At 43.2% G+C, this 21,382-nt stretch overlaps 2 protein-coding genes across 4 annotated transcripts in view; one reads left to right on the top strand and one right to left on the bottom strand.

Moving 5' to 3' along the window:
- Positions 1–11,674, top strand: part of pik3c3 (phosphatidylinositol 3-kinase, catalytic subunit type 3) — a 17,544-nt gene extending 5,870 nt beyond the window's left edge. The window contains exons 5-26 of one of the 3 annotated variants that reach the window (XM_080518992.1): positions 126–152; positions 1,631–1,717; positions 1,802–1,897; positions 1,970–2,041; positions 2,121–2,225; positions 3,208–3,300; positions 3,383–3,568; positions 5,273–5,403; positions 5,800–5,866; positions 5,968–6,032; positions 6,122–6,227; positions 6,313–6,429; positions 6,535–6,666; positions 6,775–6,903; positions 7,516–7,585; positions 8,286–8,350; positions 8,477–8,561; positions 9,321–9,395; positions 9,490–9,658; positions 10,659–10,749; positions 10,869–10,994; positions 11,416–11,674. In XM_080518992.1, the coding sequence (XP_080375118.1) occupies positions 126–152; positions 1,631–1,717; positions 1,802–1,897; positions 1,970–2,041; positions 2,121–2,225; positions 3,208–3,300; positions 3,383–3,568; positions 5,273–5,403; positions 5,800–5,866; positions 5,968–6,032; positions 6,122–6,227; positions 6,313–6,429; positions 6,535–6,666; positions 6,775–6,903; positions 7,516–7,585; positions 8,286–8,350; positions 8,477–8,561; positions 9,321–9,395; positions 9,490–9,658; positions 10,659–10,749; positions 10,869–10,994; positions 11,416–11,430 (2,109 nt within the window). In that variant the 3' untranslated portion in view covers positions 11,431–11,674. Of the gene's footprint in view, positions 1–125; positions 153–1,630; positions 1,718–1,801; positions 1,898–1,969; positions 2,042–2,120; positions 2,226–3,207; positions 3,301–3,382; positions 3,569–5,272; positions 5,404–5,799; positions 5,867–5,964; positions 6,033–6,121; positions 6,228–6,312; positions 6,430–6,534; positions 6,667–6,774; positions 6,904–7,515; positions 7,586–8,285; positions 8,351–8,476; positions 8,562–9,320; positions 9,396–9,489; positions 9,659–10,658; positions 10,750–10,868; positions 10,995–11,415 lie in introns of all 3 variants that reach the window. The other 2 variants (XM_080518991.1, XM_080518993.1) reach the window with 2 other exon arrangements.
- The window catches only part of adisspb (adipose secreted signaling protein b), a 215,827-nt gene that overhangs the window by 110,173 nt on the left and 84,272 nt on the right, over positions 1–21,382 (bottom strand). The gene's annotated exons all lie outside the window — the stretch shown is intronic.

Below are 21,382 nucleotides of genomic sequence, written 5' to 3'. Positions count from 1 at the left end.
GTATGGACGGTATGGACGGGATTTTGCTAATGTGTGTGTGTGTGTGAGAGACTAAAAACCACGACCAGGTGAGCCAGAGACTGTGTCCAGATGAAAGGCCCCGTCTAAACCACCGTCTGTTCCAGGGCCCTGACCTGGAGGTACTCGGTGACGTGAGTACAAGTAGAGGAGTCGGTGTGCGGAATGCGGGAATACGTGTGGCGTGACGCGTACGGGCGAAACCTCAGCCAGGACGTCGTCCGAGAACCAAACCTCCGTCACGGGTGGAGGAAGAAAATAAATTAAATGTTCGCCTTCTATCACGTTGTTTTAACTTCCTGGAAGTTTCCGCTTCAAGATACGATCCTGAAAACAAGAAGCATTTTTGATGTATTTTTTTTTTACCATGAGGAAGCGTTGGGGTTAGGGTCGCCACGGCAACCGGGGAAAACAAGACTTCCTGGAAACGCTTGGCGCCGTGGAAGTGAAAACAAAAAAACGACGAGGGAGACGTAGTTTAAAAGTGCAGTTTGTTGTTTCTGTAAAATACTATCGTGATGGATTCTTTCAGGAATGTCTTTAACACAGACGTCGTTTTTTAAAAGCCTTTTAGTGCTTTTAGTTTGGTAACTTTCTTTGATGTTTTAACAAAAACTCGTCGAGTTTTAGAAACATCAACATTTCAGAAAACAGTTCGTATCCAGTCAACTATTTTAATCCTCCACCTTGAAATGTACCGTTTAGCAATTTGAAGCTTTTAATTTGAAACTTTTAACTGCTAGTTGGAGGTGTTTTTGCGCTATTTGACGTACTCATGAATACGTTGTGACCGAGGTTTCGCGGTGGAGCACTTCCTGTCTGTAGAGTCGTATGGCTGCGCTCTTCCAAGCATCACCACACACTGTTGTCGCCATACGTTACCGTGTTTGAATGTGTGTGTGTGTGTGTGTGTGTGTGAATGCATGGTTTTGACGCGTCAGTTCAGAAGCCACATAACAGCCTAATTCATCCTGAGTGGGCCGTACCGGTAAAATAGTACCATGATGAGCTTTGAAATGAAACTTCAAAGCTTTAGCTTTGATTTTTTTTTAAGTGATGAAAGTCGCTGTTGCATTATGGGACTTTTTAATCTCACACTGAGGCTCATGCTGGTTTACCGTGTTTCATGTCATCGTTGTGGTGTTTTTGTCCACAATGCTTAAGAAAATTCTATTTTTATTTGGGATTTTTTTTATTACAATCTGCTTTTTTTCTTTTTTTTTTCTGGTTTTGGCCCCGCCCCCTGGTCTGTGGAGTGAAGATGATGCTTTGGGGTTTTCAAGGAGAAAGTTTGAGATGGATTTGCTCTCTCTCTCCCTCTCTCTCTCTCTCTCCCTCCATCACTGTGTGTTGTTGCCTTGACGATGCTGCCAGTTCCTCGGCTGGTTCCACTAATTCTAACCAGCTGAGCTTTGATCTTTGATCTTCCTCCAGCGTTTTCTCACATCCTCTTAACGCCACCAAGTCTTTGCACGATAGTCTGACATGTTTTGCGCCCCGGCCACCGCTCTGACCAGCTCCACCACGACAAAGCCTTTTTTTTTTCAACTCTCTCTCTCTCTCTCTCTAATTCTTTGCATTTGTCCTCCTCGTCCTGTGTCTGTCCCTCCAGCTGACCAAGGCTCATCGCCAGGGCCACATGGTGAAGGTGGACTGGCTGGACCGGCTGACCTTCAGGGAGATCGAGATGATCAACGAGGTGAGCGAAGGGAACCGGGACTCGCATTTCTTTACATGTATTGGTCTTCTGTAATGACGTGACGGGACGTTTGTGTCTCGGCAGAGCGAGAAGCGCAGCTCCAACTTCATGTACCTCATGGTGGAGTTCCCTCGCGTCAAAACCAACGACAAGGAGTACAGTATTGTCTACTACGAAAAGGTATTTCCAGTTAGACGCTCGCACGCCGCCGAACGCCGCCCGAACGCCGCTGACCGGTTGTCTTTCGTTCAGGACGGAGACGAGGCGTCGCCCGTCCTCACCAGCTGCGACATCGTCAAAGTCCCCGACCCGCAGATGGCCATGGTGAGACGGCGAACGAGGCGCCGGATCCAGACTTTAGCTTTGAGGGGACTGACTCGAGTCCTTCGTTTTCTTTCCGCAGGAGAACCTGGTGGAGAGCAAACATCACAAACTGGCCCGCAGCCTCCGCAGCGGCCCGTCGGACCACGACCTGAAGCCCAACGCCGCCACCAGAGACCAGCTCAACGTAAGCTAACGCCGTAACGGTCCTCCTCGTGTCTGATCGACTCGTTGGAGTTTGACAAAGACCGGAGCTTCCAAGCTTCGGCGTTTCACTGAAACGACCCGGAAGCAGCTGTAAACAACAGGAAGTGGTCGAGGTAAACAGTCGACAGTCGTTACGGTAAGAAAAGACTGTTTCCCCAGTCTTACAAACCTCTTATCTGACACTGGTGCCTCAAACTTGCCTTGAGGTATCACGATACCGAGTAGAACTACGTCAATCGTGTCGCCGCTGAATGGACATTTAAATCAAAAGGAATGGATGTGTAGGGATTTCTTACCTCATAAGGATCACTATTTATGTTTTGGTTGGCTATCGATAATAATTTAACTAATAAAGATAGTTATTAATTATGTTATTGAAATTTAATCTGATGTGTATCAGAACCTCGGAGCTCCACCTGTCGTAACAGGAAATGATCGCCAATTCACTTCTATCAGTCTCATAAGATATACTAAACAGTTCATCAGGAAGTTGAATTAATAGTTAAATTAATTACAATTACCAGAATTAATAAACAGTAAAGGTTGAAGGATTTTAGAGTTCTTGACACAGAAGAGGTCGACATTTCATTCACCTTTGTGCTCATTAATAAAACAGCAAGTATGATTCCAAAAATATATTTATTAACAATGAAAACAAATAAAACAGATTCTAACTACCTATATACAGCTGGGTGTGTGTAGGTGTGTGTGTGTGGAGAGAAAAGAGAGAGAGAGGTGGAGGGAGTGTGTGTGTGTGACGTGTGATGAAACTACAAAACAAGATGGCGGATCACAAGAAACTCCATTCAAATGGAGGTCATCAGAGAGCAGGAAGTGGGTCCTGGGTCTCCACCATGTGCTGGGAACAATAGAAGCTAGCCTTAGCTTCTGCTTCCGGTGCGTCTCTGCTAAAGGACCGTTTCTAGAATGAGGTCAAGTTTACATGTCTTTATTCCCTCCAGATTATCGTCAGTTACCCTCCGACCAAGCAGCTGAGCTCCGAAGAGCAGGACCTGGTGTGGAAGTTCAGATATTATCTCACCACTCAGGAAAAGGTGGGCTTGTTTGTTTGTTTGTTTAGAGTCGTTTCTAACCCCCATGTGCTTGTTTACAGTTTTCTCTTTTGCCCCCCCCCAGGCCTTGACAAAGTTCCTCAAGTGTGTGAACTGGGATCTGCCCCAGGAGGCCAAGCAGGCCCTGGAGCTGCTGGGCAAGTGGCGGCCGATGGACGTGGAGGACTCCCTGGAGCTGCTGTCGTCTCACTTCAGCAACCCCACGGTGCGGCGCTACGCCGTGGCGCGGCTGCAGCAGGCCGACGACGAGGTGGGTGGAGGCGCGTCGTTTTGCCGTTTTTCTTTTTTTTGTTTCAGAAAAGTTTTTTTTTTTTTTTTTTGGTATATAACAGTGTATTTATTTCTTTAAAAAAAATTTTTTTTTTTATTTATCTTTTTTGGTTGAAAAATACAATAGTGTACACATATGATATTGTACATATCAAATCCTTTTTTTTTTTTTTTTTTTTAAACAATAAAAATAACAAGAACAGTAGAACCCAGTCTCTGAAAGCAATATAGTAATGAAATATTACGAATGTAAAGTAAAAAGTAAACAACAAAAGAAAAAGAAAAGAGAAAAAAAATACAATAATAATAATTAAATAAAATTAAACATGAATAGGATAAATAATAGCAATAGTGATTTTAGAAAATAACAATAACCACAACAATGACTAAGTAATAATAATGACTAATAATTAAACGGATGTATAGACAAGTCTTAAATACAGATAAGTAACAATAAAGTACAACACCACAAGTTACATAAGTATTGTTTCAGAAAAGTTTAGCGTTCACACGGCAACGGCAGAAACACTGAAGACACTGGAATTGGATTGTTTTTATAGTGACTTGTCAAAATAAAAGTCCCAGGAGAATATGGATCACTGAGCATGTGCAGAAGTAATTATTGACTACGGCCGTGGTGCGGGTTTAATTAATTAATTTCAGAATATAATGACGTAATGGGAAAAAAATCTGTTTGTGCACACCTTTCTGTTTGTGTACGGATTAAATGTAAACATCCACGGAAACGATTGTTCAGACCAGATATTGACGTTGTCGCCATGTGTACTTCTGCACTGCAACAAAGACAAACTTTACAGGTTGTTTGCACACTGTTTTACCAGTTTGCACCACTTGAGAGGAAATTGTTGTATTTGTTTGTTATTTTTGCCATTTAGTTTTCTTTTCTATTTTACAAATTTTGTCTGTTCTTCCTTTTTTGTACATTTCAGGCTTATTTATTTATTTATTTATTTATTTACTTATTTGGCTTTTTTTAATCTTTTTTGACCCCTTTTTTTGTTTTTTTGTCATTGCAATCTCAACCTTTTTTCAGCCATTTTTGACCAGAAGATCAAAGTAAAATACGACACGATTTTTTTTCTCCATTATATTTTCTGTCATTTAAAGGTTGTTTTTAGTAGTTTTACGAGTTTGCGCCACTTGAGATGAAATTGTTATATTTGTTTTAGTTATTTTTGCCATTTTTTTCTTTTTCTATTTTACACATTTTGTGTGTTCTTCCTGTTTTGTACCTTTCAGGCTTATTTATTTATTTATTTATTACATATTTATTGATTTGTTTCTATTTATTTAATAATAAAAATTTTTTTTTAATGTATTTGGCATTTTTATCTTTTTCGACCCCTTTTTTTTTGTTTTTTGTCATTGCGATCTCAACCTTTTTTCAGCCATTTTTGACCAGAAGATCAAAGTAAAATACGACACGATTTTTTTTCTCCATTATATTTTCTGTCTTAAACGGACGTGTCCATCACGTCTACTCACTGCAACAAAGACAAACTTTAAAGTTCACATTTAAAGGCTATTGTTAGTAGTTCTACCAGTTTGCGTCACTCGAGATGAAAGTGAGTTTTTACATTAGAAGCCAGTTCGACCTCCGTCTCGCGCCGCCGATGATTTTCCTCCGCCCGTGTGGTTTGACCGCCTTGCCTCTCGCCTGCAGGACCTGCTCATGTACCTCCTGCAGCTGGTGCAGGCGCTCAAGTACGAGAACTTCAGCGACATCCAGGGGGGCCTGGAGCCAGGCAGCAAGCGCGACGGCCAGGGGCTTTCAGACGACTCGGCGCTGGACAGGTCGGCACCCTCGGGCTATAAATAGCCTTCTTTTCCTCTGGCCGCGGGACACGAACACGCGTCGGTCGAGCGGCGAACCTCCGTGGGGGAGGTCAGCGTGTGCTGTTCCCTCCCGGGGTCTAAATTTGCCGTCGCAGATTTTCAGAATTTTCGAATATCTGCCGTCAAAGAGAGCGTAATGCGCCAAATTGGGCGTTTCGAGTTCCGCCGGCAGATGTTCCAGCTGTGGCCAGAGTCTCATCCGTGACAGTTTTAGTAAACATACCAGAGGCTGGTGTTTTGGAGAAGAAAAAAAAAGCTGCAGAAGTTGGGGGGGAAAAAAAATACAAAACGCGACACGGCCGGTTCGACGGATTCAGAGTTCCGCTATGATCTCTTACGTTAATTCCTTTACAGCTCCCAGACCGTTTCATCCACGGCGGCTCAGAAGGGGAAAGACGGCGCCGACGGCGACAGCCTGGAGGTGAGGGGACGGGCCGCCGGGGCCGCCGGGGCCGCCGGGCCTGCGGGATTTCAAATGTCTGATGGACGTGGTGTGAATCGTCTTTCATGTGTTTGTAGCAGGACCTGTGCACCTTCCTCATCTCGCGAGCCTGCAAGAACTCCACGCTCGCCAACTACCTGTACTGGTGAGTACAGATCAAGGAGCGTTTGGCTCGGAGGGGGAGAGTTTGCGAAGTAAGCGACGTGGAAACTGGTTTGTTTTTTGTGGATTCAGGTATGTGATTGTGGAGTGTGAAGACCAGGACACCCAGCAGAGAGACCCAAAGACCCACGAGATGTACCTGAACGTCATGAGGAGGTTCAGCCAGGCGCTGCTCAAGGTGCGAGACGGTCGCCGTGATTCGTCTTGACCCCCGTCTCGTTTTTTTCCTCCTTTGAACTACTTTGAACTCTTCCCGTCTCCAGGGCGACAAGAGCGTCAGGGTGATGCGCTCGCTCCTGGCGGCCCAGCAGACCTTCGTGGACCGACTGGTGCAGCTGATGAAGGCCGTCCAGCGGGAAAGCGGGAACCGCAAGAAGAAGGTGACGGTGGAGCGGGTTCACGCAGGAAGTGGTCGAACGATTAGAGCAAACGACGGCCGACGGAGCTTCAAAGTGTCAAGAAGTGTTTGTTTTTTGGGTCTGCAGACGGAGAGGCTGCAGGCTCTGCTGGCCGACAACGAGAAGGTGAACCTGTCGGAGATCGAGCCCATCCCCCTTCCCCTGGAGCCTCAGATCAGGATCAGAGGTATCGTCCCCGAGACGGCCACGCTCTTCAAGGTAAGGCGACGCCCAGGTCGGTCCGTACAGCCGCCGGCACCGCGGAAGAGAGTCAGAGTTCCCGGGAAACGCCAGACCTTATTTCCTCATTTCCCCCCCCCCCGTCAGAGCGCTCTGATGCCGGCCAAGCTGATCTTCAAAGCCGAGGACGGCGCCATGTACCCCGTCATCTTCAAACACGGAGACGACCTGAGACAAGACCAGCTCATCCTGCAGATCATCTCGCTCATGGACAAAGTAAGACCAGGGAGGAGGAGGAGGAGGAGGAAGAACCATACAGACGTGGAATAGATCAGGCGTCTGCAGCCTTCATGCCACTTTGATGTCTTTGTGCCACATAGAATCAAAGAGGAGCCGCAATATTTTCTTTTTTTTTAATACCATTTGTACTTGTTTCAGCTCCGTCTGCACGTGTTTGGCTTTTTACTTGTATTTTTTTCTCTGTTGTTTTCAAATGCTTTTCTCCGTTTAGCGATTTTAACCATTTGATCTTGAATTTTATTTTTAATTTAGCTTCTTTTATATAGTTTTTTTCCCCCCAGCTGTTTTCTTCATTTAAATTGTTATATTTGTTCATGTTTGCCATTTTTTTCTTTTTCTATTTGACAAATTTTGTCTGTTCTTCCTTTTTTGTACCTTTGAGGCTTTCTTATTTATCTATTTTAATTATAAATTGTGTGTGTGTGTGTGTGTGTGTGTGTGTGTGTGTGTGTGTGTGTGTGTGTGTGTGTGTGTGTGTGTGTGTGTGTGTGTGTGTGTGTGTGTGTGTGTGTGTGTGTGTGTGTGTGTGTGTGTGTGTGTGTGTGTGTGTGTGTGTGTGTGTGTGTGTGTGTGTGTGTGTGTGTGTAGCTGTTAAGGAAAGAGAATCTGGACCTGAAGTTGACGCCCTACAAAGTTTTAGCCACCAGCACAAAACACGGTGAGACATTTGAAAAGAAACAAACTGTAGGACTTTTAAATATGAACACAAACAAGCAGCCATGACCGATTTTGCCTTTTTGCTTTGTAAAATATCTTTTAAGGCTCAAAATTTGGTCGTCATGAAAAATCAACAACATATTTAATCACAGTCGAGTGATATTGTTGGAAATAACTCTTTACTTTGTACGATCATTTAATTTTAATTTAATTAATTCAACAGAGGTTTCAGCTGGACATTTTGACCACATTGAGTAAATTAATCAATTTTTAACCATAAATCATAAAAATTATATTAGTGATTTTGATCTGTTTTACATTTTCCTACAGATTTTCTTTAAAAAAGAAAAAAAAAATTGTTTTTAACTCGTCTGGTTAAAAAAGGAACCTTGAAATAATGTTTTATATTTAAATAATAAAGGAATCCAGTTTAGAAACTTTACACACTACTTTATTTCTGAAACGGGAATAAAAGTAACTTGCAATAATTTTTTTTTCTCCACTTTTTGAACTAAACATTGTTGAATTTGACTCAATTTCCTCTTCAGTCTTTGTTACGTTTCCATTAAATTCAGTTTTATGTGTGTGTTAAGGAAAATATGTTGTTTTAAACGTGAAATTATTCCGTTTTTCATCACGATTTCTGATGTTTCGATGCTAAAATGTGAAACCGTGACGCAGTTTTTAAAATGTCCCTCCAGGTTTCATGCAGTTTGTCCAGTCGGTTCCTGTGGCTGAAGTCCTGGCGACTGAAGGAAACATCCAGGTGAGTCCAACCGAAGCCCAAAGTCCTGCGCTCCTTCTGATTTCACGTTAAAATCGGCTTCGTGTTGCGTTGTTTTTTGTGTGAATCTTGTCTTTTCAATCTTTTTCAAAACTCTTATTTTGACAGAGCTTCTTCAGGAAACACGCGCCGAGCGAAAAGGGGCCGTACGGCATCAGCTCGGAGGTGATGGACACCTACGTGAAGAGCTGCGGTGCGTCGCGTCCTCCGTCCCCTTCGTCCCCCCGTCACCTCCATCCCCCTGTCCCCCGTCCCCCCGCCCATCGTCCCCCCGTCACCTCCGTCCCCCATCCCCCGTCACTCGGCCCCCCCATCCCTCTGTCCCCCCGTCCCTCCATCACCTCCATCCCCCGTCCCTCCGTCCCCCCCATCCCCCTTCTGTCCCCCAGTACCTCCGTCCCCCATTCCTCCATCCCCCCGTCACTCCATCACCCCGTCCCTACGTCCCTCCATCACCTCCGTCCCCCCATCCCCCGTCTCTCCGTCCCCCATCCCCCGTCACTCGGCCCCCCCGTCCCTCTGTCCCTCTGTCCCCCCGTCCCTCCATCACCTCCATCCCCCCATCCCCCGTCCCTCCGTCCCCCCCATCCCCCTTCTGTCCCCCAGTACCTCCGTCCCCCATTCCTCCATCCCCCCGTCACTCCGTCACCCCGTCCCTACGTCCCTCCATCACCTCCGTCCCCCCTTCACCTCCGTCCCCCCTTCACCTCCGTCCCCCCATCCCCCGTCCCTCCGTCCCCCCTTCACCTCCGTCCCCCCTTCACCTCCGTCCCCCCCATCCCCCGTCCCTCCGTCCCCCCTTCACCTCTGTCCCCCTGTTCCCCCGTCCCTCTGTCCCCCCATCCCTCAATCACCTCCGTCCCCCCGTCCCTCTATCCCCCCGTCCCCCCATCCCTCCGTCTCCTCCGGAGGACGTGAAGTGACGTTGTCCCCGTCTTGTGTGTCGTTGCAGCCGGTTACTGCGTCATCACCTACATCCTGGGAGTCGGAGACAGACACCTGGACAACCTGCTGCTGACCAAGACCGGTGAGGACGCCTCCTCCTCTTCCTCTTCCTCTTCCTCCTCCTCCTCCTCCTCCACCCTGGTCTAAAGAGAGATTGTCCTCTCTGCTCCACCCAGGGAAACTCTTCCACATCGACTTCGGCTACATCCTGGGCCGAGACCCCAAACCGCTGCCGCCGCCCATGAAGCTGAGCAAGGAGATGGTGGAGGGGATGGGCGGCATGCAGAGCGAGCAGTACCAGGAGTTCAGGAAGCAGTGTTACACCGCCTTCCTCCACCTCAGGAGGTACTCTGGATGATGATCAATGCTGTAGGACGGATTATTAGGACCGTCTGTAACAGAGGGAATCGATTATTTAGTCCACGTTTATATATATATATTTCTCCCTCTGTGGTTTCAAAAAGATCAAAGCTTTAAGACCTGCTTTGAGCAGAAGAAAAGTGATAATCCCACGAGCGTTGTTTATTTATTTATTTTTTTAATTCTCTCAAGTGAGTTTTTTAAAATAGTTTTTTTAGCGTAAAGCGTTTGATACGTTTGACCGTCTTTAAATCCAACTCGAGTTTTTCAAAGTGTCGCTCTCTTCTTCTCCTCCTCCTCCTCCTCATTCTTCTTCTCCTTCGTCTTCTCCTCATTCTTTTTCTCCTCCTTATTCTTCTTCTCCTTCTTCTCCTCCTCCTTATTCTTCTTCTCCTCATTATTTTTCTCCTCCATCTTCTTCTTCTCTTCCTCCTTGTTCTACTTCTCCTTCTTCTTCTCCTTATTCTACTTTTCCCTATTCTTCTCCTCCTCATTCTTTTTCCTACTTCTCCTCCTCCTCCTTTTTCTTCTCCTCCTTCACCTTCTTCTTCTCCTCATTCTTTTTCCTACTTCTCCTCCTTCTCCTCCTCCTTCATCTTCTTCTTCTCCTCCTCCTTATTCTTCTTCTCCTCCTCCTCATACTTTTTCCTACTTCTCCTCCTTATTCTTCTTTTTCTTCTCCTCCTCCTTCATCTTCTTCTTCTTCTCCTCCTCCTTATTCTTCTTCTCATCCTCCATCTTCTTCTTCTTCTCCTCCTCCTTATTCTTCTTCTCCTCCTCCTCATACTTTTTCCTACTTCTCCTCCTTATTCTTCTTTTTCTTCTCCTCCTCCTTCATCTTCTTCTTCTTCTCCTCCTCCTTATTCTTCTTCTCATCCTCCTTCATCTTCTTCTTCTTCTCCTCCTCCTTATTCTTTTTCTCCTCCTCCTTCATCTTCTCCTCCTCCTCCTCCTCCTCCTCCTTCATCTTCTCCTCCTCCTCCAGATACTCCAACCTGATCCTCAATCTCTTCTCCCTCATGGTGGACGCCAACATCCCCGACATCGCCCTGGAGCCGGACAAGACTGTAAAGAAGGTGAGTTTGTCCAGACGTCGGTTCGGGGGAGGGGAGGAGGGGTGGAGGAGGAGGGGGAGTGGGGGAGGGGCAGGAAAGGCTGTGTCGTGAGCGTCTGTCCTCGCCGTCCAACTCCTCAGGTGCAGGACAAGTTCAGACTGGACCTGTCGGACGAGGAGGCCGTCCACTACATGCAGAGTCTGATCGACGAGAGCGTCGGCGCTCTGTTCGCCGCCGTGGTGGAGCAGATACACAAGTTTGCTCAGGTGAGTGGATTTAAAGGTAGAAACTTTTAAAAAAAATGGCACAATCTTTCGTCAGATCAGCAGTTTTGCGGAGAATTATACGTTAAATTTCACTAATTTTGCCTTCGAATGTGGAGGAGGTCCAACATTTCACCTTTTTTGGGGGGAATCTGCAAGTTGTTTTATCGGTTGTAGCATAAAGTTTAAAATTTGCGCTCGTCTCGGGAGACGATCTCGGTCACTGGACAACGAAAGACCAGGGTTTTTTCAAGCCGTGACGAGATTCCGCCGGGATCGGCTCCAACATGCATCAAAACAACAACCAAAAAACCAAACAAGCAAACAAAAAAGAGGTTAAAAACCCAGCTTGCTAAATGCTGACACGGCAACTTTTGAGAACCGGCTCTGTGTTTCCGCCTCGTCTCAAAACGTCTCTCATCAGTATTGGCGCAGATGAACGGCGGCGGCGGGCGAAGACGTGGATGGAGCGTTGGTATCGGGACGGACGGGACGGACGAGACAAACGAACCCAGTGACACTGTTTTAAAAAAAAAAAAAACAAAACAAAAAAAAAAGGCCAAGATTGCACTGCCAACCTTTACTGCAAGACAGCTCTTTGCTTTCTCCTGTAAATATCGTGTACATTAATTATTAAAAATGAATGAATGAAATGTAAGGCCAAAATAAAAGACTGTTGTTACAACTTCAAAAAAAAAAAAAATTGCTGACTTGTTGGTTTTTTTTCTCCGAATTGTATATTTGTCTGATCGTTTTTAGCCCGAAGGCGTTTATAACACGCAACATGCTTCTTAATAGAGCGTTGCCGACCATCTGTGTCCACGTTGGGGGCAGAAACCAACCACCCCCCCCCCCCACCGGGGGGAGGGGGGAGGGAGGGGGTGAGTCACACTACCAGTGACTCAGCGTTTCCTGACAGGACCGTGGAGCAGCCAGACTGTTTGTTCTGGGTACGTGTTCGTACATTTCACATGTTTTCTACAAGCTCTTCAGTCGCCGCATCTCGAAGAACTCGCAAGTTGTTTCTGGTTTTTATCTCTAAAGCAAATCGCCCGACCTCAATTTCTTTCGAGAATTTTATGGGGAACCTACATCCTGGACAATTCTCGCTGTTCCCACCCAACTCAAACGTTTCGGCACTCTGGAGGTCTAGAACCGATTCACGATGACTGGAAACACTCAAGTCCTAGAATCCTCTCAAGTTCTAGGACTTTCACATATTTCAGGATTCCAGCTTCAACAAATTCCAAGAAATTCTAGAACTCAAAGAGTTTTCGTAGTTCTCACAAAACAGGTATTTATAGAATCCTCACAAGTCATAGAGCTATAAGTCTAGAAGCCCCGCACGTTCTAGGAATCAAGACAGATTGTAGAATCGTAGAACTCACATTCTAGAACTTTCGCATGCTTCAGAATTCCCACAGACTAGAAGACTCGCACTTCAAGAAGTCATAGAACAACGACAAAGTCAAGAAATCTCACACGATTTTGACGTCACAGTTGAGAAGTCAAATATCTCATCATCTGGAAGAATTGTAGAATTCTCAGAAGCGATAGATTTAGAAATGCTCACAGAGCATGTGGAGAACCGTGTGGAGTGAGCTGCGCGCAGGGACGAGCACGTACGACGGCCTTACGTAACATATCACCAGAATGATTGACAATTGGGAGGACCAATAGTCTTGATGATCCACCCGGAAATAGAAGATCCTCTACTACACCTTTAAGGCTTGAATTCTCACACATTCTTGATTCGTCACATATTCTAGAACCTTCACGTGTTTCAGAATCCCCCAACCAAACTCGAGAAAACTTCTAGAATTCTTTGAGAAGTCAAAAATTCCACGGGGCTCAAATAGATTCTCGCAAGTTCTAGGAGTCTGGGAAATTGTCCGACGTGAGAATCCTCAGAAATGGTAGAAAAATCCCAACGAATTCTAGAAATTGTAGAACTAGAAGTGTAGAATTCTCACACTTCAAAGTCGGATAACTTCTGTTATTACAATTTATAGTTTACAGAAGGTTTTCGGTTAATAAAATAGCCATGAAGTACTTTTCTAGACCTTTAAAATGGTTTTATTTTCCAAAATAAAATCATAAACCATAAACCAAAATAAAGGGGAAAAGCTACTGATTCAAGGATAATCTAGGTTTTTTTTAACGGATTCTGGTTCAGTTGCGGTCTGGAACTTTTAACAAATCTTAGAAATCTGACCAAGTCTTGAATTCTCACACATTCTTGATTCGTCACATATTCTAGAACCTTCACGTGTTTCAGAAAAATCCTGACGAATTCTAGAAATTGTAGAACTAGAAGTGTAGAATTCTCACAACTTCAATGTCGGATAATTTCTGTTATTACTTCACAGAAGGTTTTCGGGTAATAAAATAGCCATGAAGTACTTTTCTAGACATTTAAAATGGTTTTATTTTCCTCATAAATCAAAATAAAGGGGAAAAGCTACTGATTCAAGGATGATCTAGGTTTTTTTAACGGGTTCTAGACCAGTTGCGGTATGGAACTTTTAACAAATCTTAGAAATCTGACCAAGTCTTGAATTCTCACACATTCTTGATTCGTCACATATTCTAGAACCTTCACGTGTTTCAGAATCCCCCAACCAAACTCGAGAAAACTTCTAGAATTCTTTGAGAAGTCAAAAATTCCACGGGGCTCAAATAGATTCTCGCAAATTCTAGGATTCTGGGAAATTGTCCGACGTCAGAATCCTCAGAAATAATAGAAAAATCCTGACGAATTCTAGAAATTGTAGAACTAGAAGTGTAGAATTCTCACAACTTCAATGTCGGATAATTTCTGTTATTACTTCACAGAAGGTTTTCGGGTAATAAAATAGCCATGAAGTACTTTTCTAGACATTTAAAATGGTTTTATTTTCCTCATAAATCAAAATAAAGGGGAAAAGCTACTGATTCAAGGATAATCTAGGTTTTTTTAACGGGTTCTAGACCAGTTGCGGTCTGGAACTTTTAACAAATCTTAGAAATCTGACCAAGTCTTGAATTCTCACACATTCTATGAGTCACATATTCTAGAACCTTCACGTGTTTCAGAATCCCCCAACCAAACTCGAGAAAACTTCTAGAATTCTTTGAGAAGTCAAAAATTCCACGGGGCTCAAATAGATTGTCGCAAGTTCTAGGAGTCTGGGAAATTGTCCGACGTGAGAATCCTCAGAAATGGTAGAAAATCCAAACGAATTCTTGAAATTGTAGAACTAGAAGTGTAGAATTCTCACACTTCAAAGTCGGATAACTTCTGTTATTACAATTTATAGTTTACAGAAGGTTTTCAGTTAATAAAATAGCCATGAAGTACTTTTCTAGACCTTTAAAATGGTTTTATTTCCCAAAATAAAACCATAAACCAAAATACAGGGGAAAAGCTACTGATTCAAGGATAATCTAGGTTTTTTTTAACAGATTCTAGTCCAGTTGCGTTGAGTCACATATTCTAGAACCTTCATGTGTTTCAGAATCCCCCAACCAAACTCAAGAAAACTTCTAGAATTCTTTCAGTCAAATATTCCACGGGGCTCAAATAGATTCTCGCAAATTCTAGGATTCTGGGAAATTGTCCGATGCTCACAGACGTCAGAATCCTCAGAAATAATAGAAAAATCCTGACGAATTCTAGAAATTGTAGAACTAGAAGTGTAGAATTCTCACAACTTCAATGTCGGATAATTTCTGTTATTACTTCACAGAAGGTTTTCGGGTAATAAAATAGCCATGAAGTACTTTTCTAGACATTTAAAATGGCTTTATTTTCCTCATAAATCAAAATAAAGGGGAAAAGCTACTGATTCAAGGATAATCTAGGTTTTTTTAACGGGTTCTAGACCAGTTGCGGTCTGGAACTTTTAACAAATCTTAGAAATCTGACCAAGTCTTGAATTCTCACACATTCTTGATTCGTCACATATTCTAGAACCTTCATGTGTTTCAGAATCCCCCAACCAAACTCGAGAAAACTTCTAGAATTCTTTGAGAAGTCAAAAATTCCACGGGGCTCAAATAGATTCTCGCAAATTCTAGGAGTCTGGGAAATTGTCCGACGTGAGAATCCTCAGAAATGGTAGAAAAATCCCAACGAATTCTAGAAATTGTAGAACTAGAAGTGTAGAATTCTCACACTTCAAAGTCGGATAACTTCTGTTATTACAATTTATAGTTTACAGAAGGTTTTCAGTTAATAAAATAGCCATGAAGTACTTTTCAAGACATTTAAAATGGTTTTATTTCCCAAAATAAAACCATAAACCAAAATACAGGGGAAAAGCTACTGATTCAAGGATAATCTAGGTTTTTTTTAACAGATTCTAGTCCAGTTGCGTTGAGTCACATATTCTAGAACCTTCATGTGTTTCAGAACCCCCCAACCAAACTCAAGAAAACTTCTAGAATTCTTTCAGTCAAATATTCCACGGGGCTCAAATAGATTCTCGCAAATTCTAGGATTCTGGGAAATTGTCCGATGCTCACAGACGTCAGAATCCTCAGAAATAATAGAAAAATCCTGACGAATTCTAGAAATTGTAGAACTAGAAGTGTAGAATTCTCACAACTTCAATGTCGGATAATTTCTGTTATTACTTCACAGAAGGTTTTCGGGTAATAAAATAGCCATGAAGTACTTTTCTAGACATTTAAAATGGTTTTATTTTCCTCATAAATCAAAATAAAGGGGAAAAGCTACTGATTCAAGGATGATCTAGGTTTTTTTAACGGGTTCTAGACCAGTTGCGGTATGGAACTTTTAACAAATCTTAGAAATCTGACCAAGTCTTGAATTCTCACACATTCTTGATTCGTCACATATTCTAGAACCTTCACGTGTTTCAGAATCCCCCAACCAAACTCGAGAAAACTTCTAGAATTCTTTGAGAAGTCAAAAATTCCACGGGGCTCAAATAGATTCTCGCAAATTCTAGGATTCTGGGAAATTGTCCGACGTCAGAATCCTCAGAAATAATAGAAAAATCCTGACGAATTCTAGAAATTGTAGAACTAGAAGTGTAGAATTCTCACAACTTCAATGTCGGATAATTTCTGTTATTACTTCACAGAAGGTTTTCGGGTAATAAAATAGCCATGAAGTACTTTTCTAGACATTTAAAATGGTTTTATTTTCCTCATAAATCAAAATAAAGGGGAAAAGCTACTGATTCAAGGATAATCTAGGTTTTTTTAACGGGTTCTAGACCAGTTGCGGTCTGGAACTTTTAACAAATCTTAGAAATCTGACCAAGTCTTGAATTCTCACACATTCTATGAGTCACATATTCTAGAACCTTCACGTGTTTCAGAATCCCCCAACCAAACTCGAGAAAACTTCTAGAATTCTTTGAGAAGTCAAAAATTCCACGGGGCTCAAATAGATTGTCGCAAGTTCTAGGAGTCTGGGAAATTGTCCGACGTGAGAATCCTCAGAAATGGTAGAAAATCCAAACGAATTCTTGAAATTGTAGAACTAGAAGTGTAGAATTCTCACACTTCAAAGTCGGATAACTTCTGTTATTACAATTTATAGTTTACAGAAGGTTTTCAGTTAATAAAATAGCCATGAAGTACTTTTCTAGACCTTTAAAATGGTTTTATTTCCCAAAATAAAACCATAAACCAAAATACAGGGGAAAAGCTACTGATTCAAGGATAATCTAGGTTTTTTTTAACAGATTCTAGTCCAGTTGCGTTGAGTCACATATTCTAGAACCTTCATGTGTTTCAGAATCCCCCAACCAAACTCAAGAAAACTTCTAGAATTCTTTCAGTCAAATATTCCACGGGGCTCAAATAGATTCTCGCAAATTCTAGGATTCTGGGAAATTGTCCGGTGCTCACAGACGTCAGAATCCTCAGAAATAATAGAAAAATCCTGACGAATTCTAGAAATTGTAGAACTAGAAGTGTAGAATTCTCACAACTTCAATGTCGGATAATTTCTGTTATTACTTCACAGAAGGTTTTCGGGTAATAAAATAGCCATGAAGTACTTTTCTAGACATTTAAAATGGCTTTATTTTCCTCATAAATCAAAATAAAGGGGAAAAGCTACTGATTCAAGGATAATCTAGGTTTTTTTAACGGGTTCTAGACCAGTTGCGGTCTGGAACTTTTAACAAATCTTAGAAATCTGACCAAGTCTTGAATTCTCACACATTCTTGATTCGTCACATATTCTAGAACCTTCATGTGTTTCAGAATCCCCCAACCAAACTCGAGAAAACTTCTAGAATTCTTTGAGAAGTCAAAAATTCCACGGGGCTCAAATAGATTCTCGCAAATTCTAGGAGTCTGGGAAATTGTCCGACGTGAGAATCCTCAGAAATGGTAGAAAAATCCCAACGAATTCTAGAAATTGTAGAACTAGAAGTGTAGAATTCTCACACTTCAAAGTCGGATAACTTCTGTTATTACAATTTATAGTTTACAGAAGGTTTTCAGTTAATAAAATAGCCATGAAGTACTTTTCTAGACATTTAAAATGGTTTTATTTTCCTCATAAATCAAATTAAAGGGGAAAAGCTACTGATTCAAGGATAATCTAGGTTTTTTTTTAACGGATTCTAGACCAGTTGCGGTCTGGAACTTTTAACAAATCTTAGAAATCTGACCAAGTCTTGAATTCTCACACATTCTATGAGTCACATATTCTAGAACCTTCACGTGTTTCAGAATCCCCCAACCAAACTCGAGAAAACTTCTAGAATTCTTTGATTGAAGTACTTTTCTAGACATTTAGAATGGTTTTATTTTCCAAAATAAACCATAGAGAAAACTTCTAGAATTCTTTCAGTCAAATATTCCACGGGGCTCAAATAGATTCTCGCAAATTCTAGGATTCTGGGAAATTGTCCGATGCTCACAGACGTTAGAATCCTCAGAAATAATAGAAAAATCCTGACGAATTCTAGAAATTGTAGAACTAGAAGTGTAGAATTCTCACAACTTCAATGTCGGATAACTTCTGTTATTACTTCACAGAAGGTTTTCGGGTAATAAAAGTACTTTTCTAGACATTTAAAATGGTTTTATTTTCCTCATAAATCAAAATAAAGGGGAAAAGCTACTGATTCAAGGATAATCTAGGTTTTTTTAACGGATTCTGGTCCAGTTGTGTCGTCAGCTGCTCGTCCAGCTTTCTGCTCCCAAGCGTCCGTCAGATTGTCCATAAGAAGAAGCGATGCCGCGGTCGTACTTTTGGACGACGCCCCCGGGATCCTGGCGACTCTGGAAGCGGCAGAAACAAACAAAATGAAGCCGCAGGGCTCCCCTCCACGTGGCGTGAAGAATGCAACGCTAGCGGCGGCGCTCCGGTGGGGGCAACTGTGAGTCAGAGACATTGGAGGACGACGGGAGTCGCGTCGCTCTGGGGGGGTTCAGAAGAGTTCCTTGTGGTTTGGATTGGCCCGTCGTCGACGCAATGGAGCTCGAGGACAGCGAGGCGGGAAACCGCCGCCGCTGCCGCGCGGCTAACTGATGCACGAAGGCGCAGAAGTAAGAAGTAAGAAGTCAGTGGACCTTTTCTGTTCCCCGAGAAAAAAATGTCAAGACTTTTCTCGTCAACACTTTTATTCAACGTGACTCAACGACACAAGTCAACAATTCAGAATTCGTGAATAAACGATTGAGACGACGCAGATCAGAAGAACAGAGTTTCCTCTCAGGTCAGAGGCTTTTCAAACGTGAAATCCGTGTTTTCGCTGGGAAGGCACACAGTGACGCAATCGATCCGCTCAAAACATCACGAAGGGTGGAAATACATTTGTTGATTTCAGGAACCGCGACAGATTCAAACGTGTGGGTGGAAAATGATGGGGAATTGTTATGAAACTAGTTTTTTTCCTTCCTTAATAACTAAATGACAGACAACTGCCAAAAAATTAAGTTACATAAATAATTAACGAAAACATCTTAAAAACCTACAAAAAAATCTTGTTTTTCTTAATGTGGCTCTAAAACACAAATGAGTTTTCTCTGTAAATTCAAATCAAACACTACGCTGACGATTGGTTTATTTAAAAAAAAAAAAATTATAGATAATAAAGTGCTATCTATCTAGAATTAAAAAAACAAACAGATACTTGTTATTATTTTTTAAAGTTCTGTTAGTGTAATATGCCCTGAATGAAACTCAAACTCCGTAACCGGGAAAGTCCCACTTCCCAGTTGGGAGCGTTCGCATGACGCCAAGAAAAGGTCGTCGTCTACAAAGTAAATGAAAATCTACAAAATAACGCCGTCGTCACCCAGACAATGCTTCCAAGGTAAGTCATGTTTCTAGAAATCCCTTCTAGATAGAAAAACTGCAGTTTTTGTCGTTGTCGTCGCTCGAAAACTGAAACTTTTTGAAAACGGCGTCTCATGGAGATCAAAGGAAATCAGCGTCTGTTGCCATGGAGACCAGCGACTGCCGTTAAGCGGTCTGCTGACTCCGTCCCCGCAGCAGTGTGAGTTTTGCTGGAGTCCTCATTGGTCCCACGTCTCCACGGAGGAGTGCGAAGGGTTTGGGACGCCGATGCCAGAGTCCGGTCCGCCGCCCCAGCCCCCGCTGTCCCAGTACGCCGCCGCCGCCTCCTCCTGGTACCGCAGAGCGCCACCGGGGCTCACGTGGACCAGCGTGGAGCTCCGGTCCGTTCCGGACGGCAGGCCGGTCCACGAGTCACGGTCATCGGCCATTTCCAGGTGGACGTCTCCGGGGTCGACGGGGAGCGTGGACACGGGGGACAAAGAGACCGGGTCTTGTTCTGGAGCCTTGAAGAACAGACAGAATCAATGACAGGAAGTCACGGGAGTATCAACGAGGTGAACGTCGGGGGACAAAAACCACACCAGGGTCTTGGGCTGGTTTTCCTGGTCTGGTCCGTCTCGGCTGGGTTTTCGCCGGAACACGATAAGAAGTGGAAAGACGAGCAGGAACGTCAGTCCGATTCCCAGATACATCGCGGAGAACTGGCCTGTAGAAGGAAAACACTCGGTTTTGTTTTGGGACTCTACATGAGTCAGAACGATTCTGGTTGTTCTACGAAATCCAGACGCGGGACTAGAGAGTCTCCAGGGATCAACGTCAACGTCCACGAAGCCAAAGTACGACGCTACCAAGAAACACCCAATGATTTCACATCCAGACTAAATATCTTGGATTGGGAGTCGGATCAAAAGGTGAGGCAGCGCCGGCTTTGGAAATCTGAGCCCCCGTCGTCCGGTGGTAGAATTACCGGTTGACACTTTGGGAATTCCCAGTTTCCTTGTATAATGTTTTGTCAAGAATTCATTCAACCCCCATTTGGAGGTCTTACGATAGCTTTACCCTCCACGGACTCTCAAAGCAAACTAGGCTAGCCTTGCTAATGGACAACGTTTCACTCTTCAGCCATGCTCCACGCCAATCGACCACACCTTCATCGCTCCTCCTCCTCCTCCTCTTCCTCCTCACCTGACTCGCGGAGCGTTTCCACACACCGCGGAGCAGATGGTGGGGAGGCGGCCATGGCGAAGGTCGGGAAGGAGAAGTTTGCCACGATGCAGTGGTTCTGACCGGGAGACAAACCGGAGAACTCCAGGTAGGACACCGGCTCCTGGCTCCACACCGTGCGGCTCTGCATGCCGCGGGAAAACAACGAGTCAGCAAATGATGGTAAGACTATAGTAAGGCTATTAAAAGGCTTATTGGGGTGAAAAAAGACACATTTTGGGAACTTTACAGTCATTGTTCCGAAAAAAAAAAGCGTATGGCAAAATAAGTAAAAATATGAAAAATTGGGAAAGTGATGGAAATGGGTCAGACATGATGGCAAGACTATAGTAAGGCTATTAAAAGGCTTATTGGGGTGAAAATTTAACATTTTGGGAACTTTAATGGAAATTGTTCTGAAAAAAAAAACGTAAGGCAAAACGTAAGGAAAAATAAGTAAAATTATGACAAATTGGTAAAGTGATGGAAATGGGTCAGAAATTATGGTAATACTATAGTAAGGCTATAAAGAGGCTTATTGGGTGAAAAATTACAATTTTGGGAACTTTACAGTCATTGTTCCGAGAAAAAAAAAGCTTAAGGTATGGCAAAAAAAGTAAAAATATGAAAAATTGGGAAAGTGATGGAAATGGATCAGACATGATGGTAAGACTATAGTAAGGCTATTAAAAGGCTTATTGGGTTAAAAATTAAAGATTTTGGGAACTTTACAGTCATTAGTCCAAAAAAAAAAAACGTAAGTGATGGAAATGGGTCAGAAATGATGGTAAGACTATAGTAAGGCTATTAAAAGGCTTATTGGGGTGAAAAAGACAAATTTTGGGAACTTTACAGTCATTGTTCCGAGAAAAAAAAGCGTAAGGTATGCCATGTATGGCAATCGTAAGGCATT

Source organism: Blennius ocellaris (assembly GCF_963422515.1).
Source record: "Blennius ocellaris genome assembly, chromosome: 23".
NCBI classification, from domain to species: Eukaryota; Metazoa; Chordata; class Actinopteri; order Blenniiformes; family Blenniidae; genus Blennius; species Blennius ocellaris.
The sequence above is the reverse complement of the archived record's forward strand: the minus strand, read 5'-3'. Positions and strand labels throughout refer to the sequence as shown.